Source organism: Mustela nivalis (genome assembly GCF_964662115.1).
Source record: "Mustela nivalis genome assembly, chromosome: 9".
Taxonomy (NCBI): Eukaryota; Metazoa; Chordata; class Mammalia; order Carnivora; family Mustelidae; genus Mustela; species Mustela nivalis.
Genome location: NC_139028.1, coordinates 22,108,687 through 22,123,841, shown reverse-complemented (window position 1 = coordinate 22,123,841; position 15,155 = coordinate 22,108,687). Strand labels below are relative to the sequence as shown.

At 51.2% G+C, this 15,155-nt stretch overlaps 2 protein-coding genes across 5 annotated transcripts; both read right to left on the bottom strand.

Annotated features, from left to right (window-relative positions):
- Window positions 1–6,951: 6,951 nt before the first annotated feature.
- Window positions 6,952–11,578, bottom strand: TMEM25 (transmembrane protein 25). Of its 4 annotated transcripts, none has more exons than XM_082683646.1 (9): window positions 11,480–11,578; window positions 10,878–10,971; window positions 10,298–10,609; window positions 9,557–9,847; window positions 9,223–9,354; window positions 8,883–8,913; window positions 8,629–8,729; window positions 8,408–8,497; window positions 6,952–8,280 (listed from the first exon to the last, which is right to left on the bottom strand). In XM_082683646.1, exons 2-9 carry the CDS (start codon window positions 10,945–10,947, stop codon window positions 8,207–8,209), a joined length of 1,101 nt encoding a protein of 366 aa, XP_082539772.1. In that variant the 5' UTR covers window positions 10,948–10,971; window positions 11,480–11,578; the 3' UTR covers window positions 6,952–8,206. The 4 variants fall into 4 exon arrangements, with proteins under 4 accessions (XP_082539772.1, XP_082539773.1, XP_082539771.1 ...); XM_082683647.1 differs by having other exon boundaries at window positions 11,342–11,486; XM_082683645.1 differs by lacking the exon at window positions 11,480–11,578 and adding an exon at window positions 11,098–11,335.
- A 140-nt stretch (window positions 11,579–11,718) lies between these two features.
- On the bottom strand, window positions 11,719–14,858 carry TTC36 (tetratricopeptide repeat domain 36). The gene is made up of 3 exons (XM_082683658.1): window positions 14,651–14,858; window positions 13,335–13,523; window positions 11,719–12,013 (listed from the first exon to the last, which is right to left on the bottom strand). Exons 1-3 carry the CDS (start codon window positions 14,763–14,765, stop codon window positions 11,751–11,753), a joined length of 567 nt encoding a protein of 188 aa, XP_082539784.1. The 5' UTR covers window positions 14,766–14,858; the 3' UTR covers window positions 11,719–11,750.
- Between the last annotated feature and the right edge of the window lie 297 nt (window positions 14,859–15,155).

The window sequence follows — 15,155 nt, the reverse complement described above, 5'->3', positions numbered from 1 at the left end:
CACACAACACGTAGGAGTGCTGGCCACCACATCAGCACTTAGGGGTCATTCTAGTGCACTGAATCACCAGCGATCAGAAAATGTAGCAAATACATAGAACGTGTTTACAGTAGGAGAGCTGAAACCAGGAGCCAGAATGTCCCCCTTTTTAGCCTCAGCAGAGAAGCTAGGTGTCGGGTGACAAATTTTTCACTGCTCTGAGCATGTCTGCAAATAACTGAAAACACTGCCAGTACTGATTTGGGATAGTAAACACATTCAGTGAGAAAGTGGATTCACAAAGGCAGAATCTGCAAGTCACACAGATCAAGGGTACTTCCTGCCAAAGGCACTATTATGCCGCAGCCTTAGCTTACCTCCCTGTTCCAGCACCACCGTCCAGCGACCGACCCAGACACGGCTTGCCTGCGCACCTCTCTCCGCCTCAACGCCTGTCCTTCCTCCCCATTGGCTCCTTGCTCTGTGGCCCTAGAAAAAAGCCAGTAACTTCCATAGCTCAGTTAACCTAGCTATGAAACAGTTACAATAAACACTAATTAACTGTGAGGCTCGTCCCGTGGGTAAAATTATGTGAAAGATTAAGTGCCCCAAAATGTCATATGTAGTAATTATATTACTAAGTATAAATTTTCAACTGGGCCTCTGAAGACCGCATTTGGCCACTTTCTCCCTACCTGTAGATCCTCATTTTCCATAATCCCTCAAGGCAAACTGAAAAACCAATCTGTTTGCCAGGCTCTACCGGGGATTCAGGAAGTCCCCCTTCTAACCAAACTTCTATGCTGGCTATTTCCCCAGCCGGAAGTGTCCTCCTCCTTCTCTGCTGATGGTAGGCTCTCAACACTTCAAAATAAACAAACATTGAACATCATATTTATATCTTCACTCCTTCCTTTAACCCTATACAATGACGATGTAAGGATAATTTTTTTAAAAGATTTTATTTACTGTTTTATTTGACAGAGATCACAAGTAGGCAGAGAGAGAGAGAAAGGGAAGCAGGCTCCCTGCCAAGCAGGGAGCCCAATGCGGGGCTCAATCCCAGGACCCTGGGATCATGACCAGAGCTGAAGACAGAGGCTTTAACCCACTGAGCCACCCAGGTGCCCCAAGAATAATAATTTTGAAAAAGATACAGACCAGCAAGGATAGATAATAGGAAAGGAAATGACAGGAGACTATGCAGCAACAATTTTGGAAGGATAAGTGGTAACTAATTTAAGGGGGTGGGGGGGTCTGAAATTTACCTACAGAGGAGAGAGACAGAGAAACTGGTAAGAAGTGAGCCATGTCACACTGCAGAACCCTATCTCTTCTGTCCCAACAGAAGATAGTCACCTTTGAACCAGGGAGGCTCTGGACATGAGAACACCAAGACACTATGAGGACAGCCGTAAGGGGCCATATTTAAAAGAAATGGATAAAACAGAGTGAGCAATGAGACAGTTACCCTTTCCCATGCTTATTTATACCTCCAAAGCAGATTATTGGAAAAGTCCTCTCGGCAAACAGACCAGCCAAAAAGACCTTTAGATACTGACATGGAGTCTATAAGCACATGTTCAGGTCCCAACCTCCCCATCAGTTTCCAATCGCTTTTCTGGTTATGTCATTCTTGTGTTTGTACACCTGTTTGCAACTCTCATTTTAAACATGGATGTACAATCGGGGATCTCTGGACTTTGAAGAAAGCCAGAAAAATTTTAAAGACTAAAACTGGCAGAACAAAGTAAATCAGAGAAACAAAGCAGCTAAGCTAAGGGGGAAAAAAATTAATAATACTCATAGACCAGGGGCGCCTGGGTGGCTCAGTGGGTTAAGCCTCTGCTTTTGGCTCAGGTCATGATCTCAGGGTCCTGGGATAGAGCCTTGAATTGGGCTCTTCTCTCAGCAATGAGTCTGCTTCTCCCCCCTCTCTCTGTGATCTCTTTCTTTTTCACTCTCTCTCAAATAAACAAATAAAATCTAAAAAAAAAAAAAAAAAAAAAAAAAGCAGAACATGATCTCAGAGTCCTGAGATCGAGTCCCTTATCAGGCTCCCTGCTCAGCAGGGAGCCTACTTCTCCCTCTCCCTCCTGCTCCCCCTGCTTGTGCTTGTTCTGTGTGCATGTCAAATAAATAAATAAAATCTTTAAAAAAGAAAGGTTTCCTTTCTCAGACGACACACCAGACCCAGACTAATTTAAATCACAATCTCGCAGGTAGGATACAGGAATCCTTTTTTTTTTTTTTTAAAGATTTTATTTATTTGTCAGAGAGAAAGAGAGTGCACAGGCAGACAAAGTGGCAGGCAGAGGCAGAGGGAGAAACAGGCTCCCTGCGGAGCAAGGAGCCCGATGTGGGACTCAATCCCAGGAGGCTGGGATCATGACCTGAGCCGAAGGCAGCTGCTTAGCCAACTGAGCCACCCAGGCGTCCCAGGAATCCATATTTTTCCTCAGCTCTTCAGATTATTTCCATATACAGACAAATTCGAGAACTGCTGTTACAGATTTCCATGAAATCAGGAGACCTACAAGAGGAACAATGAACACAGCAAGAAGCTATACAAAGTATAAACATTTACACACCTAATAACAGACCCTCAGAATATATAAAGCAAAAGTTGACAGAATGGAAGGAAGAAATAGTTTTATGATAATAGCTCGGAACTTCAATACCACACTATCCGGACGCCTGGGTGGTTCAGCGGGTTAAGCCTCTGCCTTCAGCTCAGGTCATGATCCCAGGGTTCTGGGATTGAGTCCTACATCAGGCTCCTTACTTGGCAGGGAGCCTGCTTCTCTCTCTCCCTCTGCCTGCCACTCTGCTTGCTTGTGCTCTCTCTCTGTCAAATAAATAAATAAAATCCTTTAAAAAAATACCACACTGTTGGGGTGCCTGGGTAGCTCAGTGGGTTAAGCTGCTGCCTTCGGCTCAGGTCATGATCCCAGGGTCCTGGGATCAAGTCCCGCATTGGGCTCTCTGCTCAGCAGGGAGCCTGCTTCCCTCTCTCTCTCTCTGCCTGCCTCTCTGTCTACTTGTGATCTCTGTCAAATAAACAAATAAAAAAATCTTAAAAAAAAAATACCACACTGTCAATAATGGATAGAACAATGAGACAAAAGGTAAATAAGGAAACAAAGGGCTTAAACAGCAAAGTGAACCAACCAGCTCTGATGGACATGGGCAGGACAACCTGCCCAATAGCAACAGCATACTTCTCTGGTGTCCACGGGACATTTTTCAGGACAGGTGATATTTTAGGCCACAAGTTAAAGTTGCAATAGATTTTAAAAGGTAAATATCATACAAAATATCTTCCCTGACCACAATGAGATGAAGTCAGAATACCAGAAGCAAAATTGAAAAACCCACAAATCTGGGGAAATCAAAGAATACAGTATTAACCAACGAGTCAAATAGGAAATCACAAGGGAAATTAGTAAATACTTAGACACAAATGAAAATTAAAACAAAACATACCAAAACTTACAGGATATATAGCAAAAGCAGTGCATGGAGGGGGAATTTGCATTTAAAGAAAAAGAACTCAAATAGGGGTGCCTGGGTGGCTCAGCTGGTTGTGCATCTGACTCTTGGTTTCAGCTCAGGTCATGATCTCGGGGTCCTGGGATTGAGCCCTATGTTGGGCTCCCTGCCCAGCAGCGAGTCTGCTTCTCCCTCTCCCTCTGTGATCTCTCTTACTTTCACTCTCTCAAATAAATGAAATCTTTTTTAAAAATTAAAGAAAAAGAGACAAAAATAAATAACGTTTAAAAAAATTGAAAAGCCTTAGCCAAATTGTCTAAAAAAAAAAAAGATTCAAATAACTAAAATCAGAAATGAATGTGGGGATAGTACTATCAATTCTGCAGGAATAAAAAACAGAGGAGAACCTGGGGGGTGACTGGGGGCTCAGTCACAGTCTGCATTTGGCTCTGGTCACGATCCCAGGGTCCTGAGATCAAGCCCCACATCGGGGGGAGTCTGCTTCTCCCTCTCCCACTCCTCCCATTTGTGTTCCCTCACTCACTCTCTCTCTGTCAAATAAATAAATAAAATCTTAAAAAATAAATAAAAAGTAGAGTACTATAAACAACTGTATGCCAATGAATTGGATAACCATTGAGTAATGTATAGAATTGTTAAATCAGTATGTTGTATGCCAGAAACTAATATACCACTCTGTGTTAATTATACTTCAATTTTTTAAAAAAAGTACCTAAGGGGGGTGCCTAGGAGGGCTCAGTCAGTTAGGCATCATCTCTTTGATTTCAGCTCAGGTCATGATCTCAAGGTGTGAGGTCAAGCCCTGGTTCAGGCTCCGTGCTTAGCAGTCAGTTCTCTCCCTCTGCCCCTCCCTTCATACTTTCTCTCTCCCTCTCTCTCAAATAAACAATTAAAAAAATTTTTTAAGTACCTAAGGGGGGGTACCTGGGTGGCTCAAGTCAGTAATTATGAGACTTTGGATCTCGGGGTTGTTAGTTTGAACCCCACAATGGAGTAAAGTTTATTTTTATTTTTAACTTTTTAAAAAATGTTTATTTGAGAGAGACAGAGAGATAGAGAACACAAGCAGGGGGAGGCACAGAGGGAGAAAGAGAAGCAGGCTCCCCCCTGAGCAGGGAGCCTGATGCAGGGTTTGATCCCAGGACCCTAAGATCATGACCTGAGCTGAAGGCAGAAGCTTAAGGAACTGAGCCACCCAGGTGTCCCTATGTATCTTTTTTTTTGGATACATCCCAAAGGAAGATGCAGACATCAATGTACTTTACCCCTAAACACTTTGGCATGCATATAATTACCTGGAATTCAATATTTATGTTTTTGTCAGGTGAAATTTATAGTGAAATGTACAAATCAAGTTACCAATGATGACTTTTAAAAAAGTATTTTATTTATGGGGTGTCTGGGTGGCTCAGATGGTTGGGTGTCTGCCTTCAGCTCAGGTCATGGTCTCCAGGTCCTGGGATTGAGCCCCAGGCTCCCTGCTCCCTTTGTCTCCCCCTCTGCTTGTACTCTCTCTCAAATGAATAAATAAAATCTTTAAAAAATATGTTTTATTTATTTGAGAAAGAGCAAGAGAGCACTAGCGGGGATGGTGCCGTGTTGAGGCAGAGGGAGAAACAGACTCCCCACTGACCAGGGAATCCAATGTCGAACTCAATCCCAGGACCCTGGGTCAGGACCTGAACCAAAGGCAGATGTTTAACCAACTGAGCCACCCAGGTGCAACAACCATTTGATGGTTTTTAAAACTACAGCTTTATTGGGGTGCCTAGCTAGCTCAGTTGGTAGAACATGCAATTCCTGACCTCAGGGTCATGAGTTTCGAACCCCATGTTGGGGAGTGAGTACACTTAAAAAAAAAGTACAGGGGCACCTGGTGGCTCAGATGGTTGAGCCTCTGCCTTTGGCTCAGGTCATGATCTCAGGGTCCTGGGATCAAGCCCCCCATCGGGCTCCCTGCTTGGTGGGGAGGCTGCTTCTCCCTCTCCCTCTCTCAAATGGGATTAAAAAAAAAATCCTACGGGCGCCTGGGTGGCCCAGTGGTTAAGCCTCTGACTTCGGCTCAGGTCATGATCCCAGAGTCCTGGGATCAAGCCCCACATCGGACTCTCTGCTCAGCAGGGAGCCTGCTTCCCCCCCCACCCCCCGCCCCTGCTTGCCTCTCTGTCTACTTGTGACCTCTGTCTGTCAAATAAATTAAAAAAATATCTTTTTTAAATCCTAAAAAAATTAAAAGATAAAATTTTAAAACAAAGTACAGCTTTATTGAGACACAATTTGTACTTCATAAAGTTCACCCTTATAGAGTGTATAGTTGGGTGATTTCTGATCTGTTGATAAACAAGTTATCAACATTGTGCATCAATCACCACTAATTCTAGAACATTTTCATCACCCCCAAAAGAACCCCATATTCACTGGCAGCCATTCCCCATTCTTCCTTCCCTCTAGTCCCAGACAACACGAACCTATTCTGTCTCTGCAGATTTGCCCATTTTGGGCATTTCACAAAAATGGAGTCACAAATGGTCTCTTGGATTTGGCTGCTTTCATTCAGCATGTTCTCAAGGTTCGCCCAAGCTGTAATTTGATGGGCTTTGACCTGCAGAGTGAGCAGACCTTCTCCATCTGCATTTCTCAGAAAGGAGTCTTTACCTTTCATCAAACTCTCCAAGGTGTCTGGGACTCGACAAAGGGACAAGGATTCTGATCTGAGGGAGAACTGGAACACTAGTTTCAAAGTCCACCCCTTTGCAAACAAATACTTGCAAGGATGGATTTGCCCAAAGAACCCACCTTTTTGCTGAAAGGTGGGAGCAGCTGAGAGGAGCACAGGGCTTGTAGCCTTGCCAAAGAACCATCAAGGAAGGGGCTCCAGGACCTCTCAAAGGAAACAGTGGACGCCCATCACGAGAGACACACCCTGGCTTCTAAACGTTCTGGGGCCACAAAGCCACTTACAGGCAAAACCAGTAGAGACTGGGGCAGTGGCCTAGGCCACTTCCATGGAGCAGACACCCTACTGAACAAGAGAGAAGCCAGAGAGCGGGGAAGAAAACCCAGAGCTATGCAAGCCAAGTCAACCTGTTGCTCAGAAAAGCATATAAATTTGTCCTCAAAAATCTCCTCTCATTTCTAGTCTTTTTTTCCCCCGTACGATTCTCCAGAATTTATTATTTATTTATTTATTTATTTATTTTTAAAATCACAGCCTAGAATGAGCCTTGTCCCTCTAATCCTGCTCTGGCACTCCCGAAAGCAAAAAAGCCAGCCCTGCCACTGAGAACAGTGTAATTAAAGAAACAGCATTATTCATTTTTAAAAATAAAAGTTCTGGAGCAAAGTAAAATGAGACGATTCAACAGAATTGAGTAGTGGGTACACAGGTGTTTCCCCTATTTTCTGTAGGATATAAAGATTTCGTTTTAGAACCATCTATGAAGAAATGAAACAGACATGTAACATTCACTCAGCCAAGTTTATTAAATTTATTGTGTGCTCAGCACTGTCCTAGGCAGTAACATGAAAAAAACTATAAAACAAGTTATCAACAAGGGAAAAATATACTCTGCACTATAATAATTTGCTATTTCCATGTTGCTTTCCAAAGAATTCTTACATTGTTTTGGGGTACATGGTTCCCCCCTTTTTCCATGTTGCCCTAAAAGCTTCTAGCTCTGTCAAATAATGTGCCACTATCAACAGCCCCTGAAGAACCAACGGTGGCACAGGAAAGTGGGCCTTCCTGCTGATGAGGCGGTTAGGGGCTGGTCAATGGGGTCCCATGGTGGGGGTTTGTGAAAATAGGTTGAGGGCTCAGGGCACTCACAGTGAATCAGAGGAAGGCCAGACTTGGGGAAGCCACAGAGAAGGCCCTGCGGTGCTCCCTAACCCCCTACCGAGGGGATGTGCTTAAAGTGCCAACACCATAAGAAAAAGATGCATAGCTACGTGCTGCTGGGGGTGCCACTGGACTTCCTGCCTCCCTCTTTTCCTCCTCACTTGTGCTAACACCGGGCCCTGGCACCGCCAGGCTTAGGTCAATGGAGAAGTCCAGTGCCCAGTGGAGAAATGCAGAAGGTCCAAAGTATAATATACAATGCCCAAGAGGAGACGGAGACAAGAGAAGGGCAAAGAGGTATGCAGCAAAATTTGTGCTTGGCCCCTGCCCCTGGGCCAGGGGTTGGTTTCCGTGCAAAGGGCAGTTTGGTTTGATACAGCTATCAGGGTCCTAAATTTTCCCTGAGGGAACAAAGCTGCACAGCATGGGGAGGAAACTGAAGACATGCAGGGCCCTCCCTGCCCCCCCACCGGGTATGTCCTGTGCCTGCTGTACAAAGTGCTACGACTACTGGTGTGTGGCCCAAAGCAGGCCCAGGCCGGCAGGGCCAGACCACACTCAGAGGCCAGACAACTGCACACACACCTGCACAAAGAGCTCCAGCTGCCGGGGTGCATGAGCCTGAAGGCCCCCCCTACCTGAGGTAGAACAAGGGGCTGAGGTCCAGATGGTGGCTCTGCCAAGACACCTGTGCCCCTGAGGGTCAGATCCCAGTGACAAACGTCATGTGGATGACACAGAGGGTGCCTCAACCAGGAGGGCAAGCCAAAGCAGCAGCGGCATGACCTCTTCCCAGTGGCAATAGGGCCAGGCAGAGGTGGCCGTGGGGGGGGGTGCCCAGGAGCCAAGAAGGTACCCCCCATTTCGCCCTGCTCAGAGCCATATCTCATCACTGCTCACACTGGACACTCGATAGATATAGCCCAGCATGGGGAGCCGGATGAAACCTGCAGGGGCAAAGATGCCCGTGAGACGCAGTGAGCCTCACCGCCTGGAAGCTGCCCACGGAGACTCAAGAGGCCTCCGGCAGAAGCATCAGGGCTTGGGGGTGGGGGCGCGCCCATGTCCCAGTACCTCGGCTGGTGAGGAGGCCGCCAGGCTCTGGGTCCAGCAGCTCCGGCCGGCTGTTATTCGGAGCCATCTGCCGTTCGACTGGCTTCCCTGCTGGCTTCCCTGCTGGGTGGATGCCCAGGATGAGTAGTGTGCCTGATAGGGCCTAATCCCTCAAGTACCAAGATCTCTCTTTGCCTCAGAAGCACCTCTGAAGGTGAAGTTAGGGCAGACAGAGGGTGTACCTCTGGAATCCGGAGTGAGGTCATTGAGCTGAAGGTTGGACGGGAGGGACATGTTCTCCCGTGGCAGCCGCACGTTGTTGAGTTTCAGGTTGTTGGAATCACTACAGGGCAGACAGAGCCTGGGATGTGCCCTGGCTCCAACAGGCCCAGATTCCTGCTTTGGGGCCCCTTCCAGAACTAGGGAGACCCGCGGTTTCCAGCTGTCCCCATGCTGTATCTCAGGTCAGCCCAGCCAGCCAGCCCCAGGAAGTTACCTAGAGATCAGGGATGGGCGCCGGGAGGGGCCTAGGGAGAAAGAAATCACACACTTCTTAGGAAGCCCACCCACTCGGGGCTCTGCCCCTATGCCCTTTCAGACCTAGAACCCTCAGGCAAGGGATCTCTCCTAGCTCCGGGACAGAATGGGTCCCCAGTGCCCAGGCCTGCTGAGTTGCATCGGGTTTTCCCCATGGACATGCCCAGGAAGACCCGTTCTGCCACTCATCAGAGATGACCTATCCTGCCCAGCCCCACGTACTGCCCTTGCTGCTTCTCCCTCTCCTTCTCCCTGCTCCTCAGCCACCCTCGCCCCCCACCCCACTGCTTTGGCCCTACCTTTGGTCTTCTTCTCTTTCCTGCAGACCAGGCAGGCCACCAAGGTGCTGAACCCCACCAGGGTGCCCAGTGCAAGCCCTCCAGCCACAACGATGCCTAGCAGTGGCACTTCCACTCGGGTGGCCAGAAGCCCTGCAAGGTGTTCTCTGGTTAGGTTCCAAGTGGGCAGGGGCCCCCACCTCGGAGATGCCACAGGTACCATTCTGTCCTTGCCCAAGGTGGTCAGCATAGCCCATTCACAAGACTCACCCAGAGGGCAACAGTCTTCTCATTTTTGTACTGTGATCCTGCCCCCACCTGAGGCTGTGTTGGGCCAGTTGCTGGCAATGCTCACCCGGGGCCGGAAGCGAGGCGCTGGTGACACCCACGTCATTGGTGGCCACCACAGAGAGGTTGTGGGCCAGGCTTCGGAGCTGCAGCTGCACAGTGTGGTTGGTCAGCCAAGGGTAGTTCTGGGCATCCAGCACCAGGAAGTCGGAGGCGTTGACAGTCACCGGCCCATCCTGGTCGATCCAGGTCACATTGGCAGGGGGGTTGGCACGCACCAGAGCAAAAAGGACAACCAGGAGGCCTGGACCCTGAGCTTCCTGGTACTTGGCCCCGACCTGGGCAATCTCTGGTTTAACTGGTGTAAAGCAGAAGCCAATATACTCTCACCACAGCCCTCAGACTCCTTGCCCTTTCTTCCCAAACCCAGAAGGGAGCCAGGAGCTTGGACCTCTTCTCAAGGGGGCACTGGGAAACAGGATGGCTGGGTCTCCCTGAGAGGCAGCATTTCACAGTGATTAACAGTAAAATCACTAAAACCAAAATATCTGGATTTGAATCCTGGCTCTGCTTACTAGCTATAGGACTGCAGACATAATACTTAACCAATCTGTGGCTCAGTTTTCTCACTTGTAAAATGGGGTTAACCAGAATAACTACCTCACAGGAATACCCTGAGGATAACGTGAGTTAATATTTACAAAGTGCTTAAGTGTTTGTTAAGGGGTCTATCAGACCACCTGCCTGGTGGCTACTGGGGGTCTTTAGGCAGGGAACCTCTGTCCCTGCCCACCTCAGGGGCACTCACATTGCACATTGAGGATGACAGAGGCATTAGCTGGCCGGCCACTGCCGGGGTCCTGCAAGGAGCAATTAAGCTCATGCTGGGCCCTCTGGGCAGTAACAGTGAAGGTGCTGGTGCCTCCGGAGAAGGCCTCCCCGCCCACGCTCAGCAGTCTCGAGGTGCTGGCCTCCTGCAGCTGTCCATCCAGGTACCAGGCCAATCTGGGGGTTCCAGGCCCCCCTGCCACCCGGCAGGTGAAGGCGTGCCGCTCGTTCTCCCGAAGTGCCAGCTCCGCCCGGGTCTGACCATCAATTTCTGGTGCCAATTCCCCCCAACCTGGAACACAGCAGGGGATTCTGGGGAGAGCTGGGGGAGGGGTGGAACTGGTCTGTGACCAGCAAGACATCCTGTTACGGAGGGGCAACTGACCAAGAGCCGGAGCACCTAGGGTCGCTCACGAGAAACTGGCTGGGCCGTGGGTGGGTGGGTGAAGGGAACCCAGCTCTGGTGCTCTGGGGCCTGAAGTAGGTATCCAAACCCAAGGTGAGGGGAGAGAGGGGCTTGCCCCCAGAAGGGCTTCGCCAAGGGGTGAAGGGGGGTGTACCTGAGCTCAGAAGGGCTGGCAGGAGCAGCAGCGAGTGCGGGAGGGCAGCTGGGCCCAGAGGTAGTGCCATGGTCCCTCAGGCCTAGGCCCCAGGCTGCCGAGACAAGGGGGTGGGCCTCGATGTGAGCCGGTGACCGCAGGCAGGCTCGGGGATTCCTCTAGGAATTTTCTCTCCAGAAACAAAAATAAACCGTGCACCAACACACAGATGGAGACTGACCCGCAGTGACGAAGCCAAGGACGCCCAGGCGAAGGCCGGAGCCCAGCCAGCACACACCGACGGGCGCAGAACCCGGCGCCGTCTCCCGGGGGCAAACAGGCTCCGGCCCGCAGGCGCAGAGACCGCGCGCCGCCGCGCAGCCCGCACCGGGCCGGACACTCGCACGCACACACGCGGACTCGCGGGGCGGCGCCCCTCCCCCAAAGGGGCCGTCTTCCCGGTCCGTCCCTCCCTTGCCCCTTACCCCTGCCATCCAGCAGCCCCACGCCCGCTTCCCGCCCTCCCGGGACCAGGCGGAGGCGAGCCGGAGCAGCGGGGGTCCGGGCGGGGGTGGGTGGTGGGGGGGGAAACGTGCGGCAGCCCCGCCCCCAGCGCGCCTCACCTGAAGCCCGCCCCGCGCTCCGCACGAGCGACTGCTCAGGTCTGCTGGGCGCCGCGGTCCGCGGCGGGACCGGGCGGTGCCAGGCGGAGCCAATCAACGTCCGAGCCCGGCAGGCCAGCCCCGCCCCCACAGGCACCGTCCCACATCCGCCCCGCCCTCGCCCCGTGTCCGGACCGCGGCTGACCACGGAGTGCCCTGCGGCTGGGGGGCCGGCGGCTGGACGCAGACACCAGCGAGAGTCGGGGAGAGCAAGTAGCTTTATTGGTGCGGCTCAGCGGCCGTTGCAGGGCCCGCGCAGCTGCCTCATCATGTCGGCCAGCATGCGGTTGCACAGCGCGGCGTAGGGGTTGAGCAGCACCAGCTGGCGCCGCGCGAACTTGCTGCCCAGCCGCGCCGCCCGCTCGAAGTCCCTGCGGGCGTCGTTGTCCCGGCCCTGCAGCCGCGCCAGGAGCCCGCGCTGCACGAAGCCCTGGCGTGCGGCGCGGCCCCGGCCGCCGCTCAGCGTCACGGCGCGTTCCAGGTCTTCCAGGGCGCCTGGGGGCCAGACGGGCGGGAGAGTCAGAACGGCGGCCCCGGGGCTCGGCCACCTCCAGCCCGCCGGCTCTTGCTTCTCAGTATCCTTGCTCCCATCGCACCGATGCAGATTGCAGAAGGTGGCAAGACTCGCCCTGGGCTGGACAGTCTGTCTATAGTGGCAGAGCTGGGACTAAAGTCCCTACTGCCTTTCACCACCCAATACACCAAAACACGACGGGTGCTGGGACGGTTCTGAGTGGTCACTAGTTCATGAATCTGGCCCATGGTCCCACAGTAGCAGGCAGTGTATTCCACTAGTACGCTATTGAGCATCTACCCTGTGCTTTAAAAATGTTCAAGCTGGAGGGCGCCTGGGTGGCTCAGTGGGTTAAAGCCTCTGCCTTGGGCTCAGGTCATGATCTCAGGGTCCTGGGGTTGAGCCCCACATCGGGCTCTCTGCTCAGCGGGGAGTCTGCCCCCCCCCCCCGCCTGGCTCTCTGCCTACTTATGATCTCTGTCAAAAAAATAAATAAAATCTTTTAAAAAATGAAAAATATGGGGCGCCTGGATGTCTCAGTCAGTCGTTAAGCATCTGCCTTCGGCTCAGGTCATGATCTCAGAGTCCTGGGATTGAGTCTGACAATAGGCTCCCTGCTCCGTGGGAGGATTGCTTCTCCCTCTCCCTCTCCCCCTGCTTGTGTTCCCTCTCTCGCTGTGTCTCTCTCTGTCAAATAAATAAATCTTTAAAAAATTAAAAATACAATAAAACGCACCCCTCAGGGGTAGATACCATGCTGAACCCTCTCAACTTATTAGACACATAATTAGAGTTATGTATCTGTCCCACGGCCCTGGATTGTGAGTTTCTTGAGAAGTGGTATCACTGGGCAGTCAGAGCACAGACTCGAGCCCTGCCCTCCGGAGTACAAATCCCAGCTCTGCTCCAGTTTCTTTGTAAAATGGAGGTTACAACAGGACACACCTTTTGGGGTTGAAGTGATAATCAACTGAGTTACTATAGCTCATGTGGAAAGTGCTGGATGCCTTGCACGTTGTGCTTGGTCTAAGAAGTCTGTCTTGTATCCTTGTTCTCAAGTGTCTTGTCCACTGCTTACAATAGTAAACTCTCATTAAATGTTTGTTAAATAAACAAATGGAATTCAATCTCTTCTGACTTTCACAATTGCCCCAAGAGATTAGCAGGGCCCATAAGGTGTGTCTTATAAGTAAGAATATAGGTTCCAGAACAGTTTAGGGATTTCCCAGCCCCACAGGGACTTCTGCTCTGGTCTGTGGACTGCAGGGACCCCTGCAGAAACCCCGGGCCATCTCCTCTCACCTGCCACATCTCCTTGGAGGCGGCGGGCCTGGGCCCGGTTGTTGTAGGCAGAAGCCCTCTCTGGCAGCAGGCTGATGGCTTGGCCAAACCTCTCCAGGGCTGTGCTAAGGTCGCCAGCCTCCGCAGCCATCACCCCCTGCAGCTCCAGGGCCTTGGACTGCTCCAACTGTGCTCGCGGGAAAACTCCATCTGGGTGGGGGAGGGAGGCAGGAAGGACAGATAGGCGGTGGAGAGCAAGAAGCCAAAACTCTCTGGGCTTTAGAAAGCTGAGGCCCGAGCTGGAGCCAACAGGGCTGGGATATCCATCCCAGCAGGAGTCGGACGCAGTGTTGTGAGCAGAGGGAGCTGAGGTCACCAAGGCTGAGAGGCAGCACTAAGTTTTAAAGGAACCTGGGAAAGGGACTTTGGTCGGCTCCTTGCCAAGAGAATGAAGCCCAAACTCAGCCCATGGTTAAATGACTTACTCAAGATCACACAGCTCCTAAATGCACAGCTTGGATTTGAACCCAGGTCTCCCTGACTCCTTAACCTGGCCCCATTTTGTTCTACTATACTGCCTCCAACAGGAAGACCACCAAGACATACTTGGGTCAGGAAAATCATGTCCGACATATCCCTCAGCTTTTCAGACTGAAGTTTCTGTAAGACCTAGGCTTCCCTCCTTTAGAAACAAGGGTCATTCCTGATGGGGATGGGGGGAGGGCACCTGGCTGGCTCAGGCGGTAGAGCATGTAACTCTTGATCTCAGGGTCATGAGTTCAAGCCCCATGTTGGGTATGGAGCCTACTTAAAACAAAAACAAAAACAGAAATTCTTGGTGGGGATATAAGGTCCCATTAGAGACTGAAGGAAGGGCCGGGGAGTGGGGGAGTGGATTCACTCTGTGGAGGGATTAGATCTGGGCTGGGTTTGCTTAGGCTCTTTATACTTAGGTCGGAACTATTCAACCGAGCCACCCCTGCCCTTCCATCCTGTGTGGGAGTGAAATGCCCTGTTAAGACAAAGATGTGAGTTGAGCATCCCTCCACCCTCTCCCCCAGCACAGTTGAGCTTGGATTATGGGGGTAGTTAAATGGTGAGGTTAAGCTCAGAGATATGAGGGCTGAAGGACAAGACAAACCACGACTTGCTTCTTTTGGTAGAGGAACTCTTGCCAAGCCTCCACCAGTGCACTACGGGTCAGCAGCCCTTTCGCACTCCAGCCTCAATCACCGTCCAGGGGTTATGGAACAAGGGGGGCCTTGTGGGACCACCATCCTCTGCCACCCCCCTGAGGCCAGCCAGTGTGGAGTGCTGTAGTCCAAGGTCTAACTCACCTTCATCTACTTCCTCCTCCACCTCCTCTCCCACGTCCAACCCAGTAAGGTCTCCAAATGGGGTGTCCGGGTTGAAGATGGCCTGCAACACTGCCTGGTCATTTGGAGTCCCCATGGTGCTCAACTCCCAAATCCCAGAAGGTGAATCAGGATAGAGGAGGGAGGAAGAAGGGGTTGAGGCTGAGCCTGGTGGCCAGTTATCTGGAGGGCAGAGGTTCTGTTTGAGGTCCATCCCCTGTGAGGAGTGTCTTCCATTCCTTGGCTATAGTGCAAACCCAACCTCATTTGGCTCAGGGTTAGCAACCCTCGCTTGGCAGAATATTTACGAATAGTCCTCAACTGCCTTCCCACCCCCACCCTACTGTTAGATGGAACAGAGTAAATGAATCCAATTTCTGCCTCAAGGTGGAGTGAAGCAGAGAGGGTGGTGTTCAGGTTCTCCCTTTAACATATTCCTAGACGAAATCAGTCAAGGAGGCCTCTTGATGGCCCACAGGATAATAAA

Excerpts from the sequence above, each read along its gene's own strand:
- TMEM25 (XM_082683646.1), bottom strand. The coding sequence starts at position 10,947 with ATGGCACTACCTCTGGGCCCAGCTGCCCTCCCGCACTCGCTGCTGCTC. Across the intron at positions 8,914-9,222 it reads GAAAGAGAAGAAGACCAAAG|GCCCCTCCCGGCGCCCATCC; the intron begins GTAGGGCCAAAG and ends CTTTCTCCCTAG. Across the intron at positions 8,281-8,407 it reads CGGCCTCCTCACCAGCCGAG|GTTTCATCCGGCTCCCCATG; the intron begins GTACTGGGACAT and ends TTGCCCCTGCAG.
- TTC36 (XM_082683658.1), bottom strand. The coding sequence starts at position 14,765 with ATGGGGACTCCAAATGACCAGGCAGTGTTGCAGGCCATCTTCAACCCG. Across the intron at positions 13,524-14,650 it reads GGAGGAGGAAGTAGATGAAG|ATGGAGTTTTCCCGCGAGCA; the intron begins GTGAGTTAGACC and ends TCCCCCACCCAG. Across the intron at positions 12,014-13,334 it reads CCTCCAAGGAGATGTGGCAG|GCGCCCTGGAAGACCTGGAA; the intron begins GTGAGAGGAGAT and ends TCTGGCCCCCAG.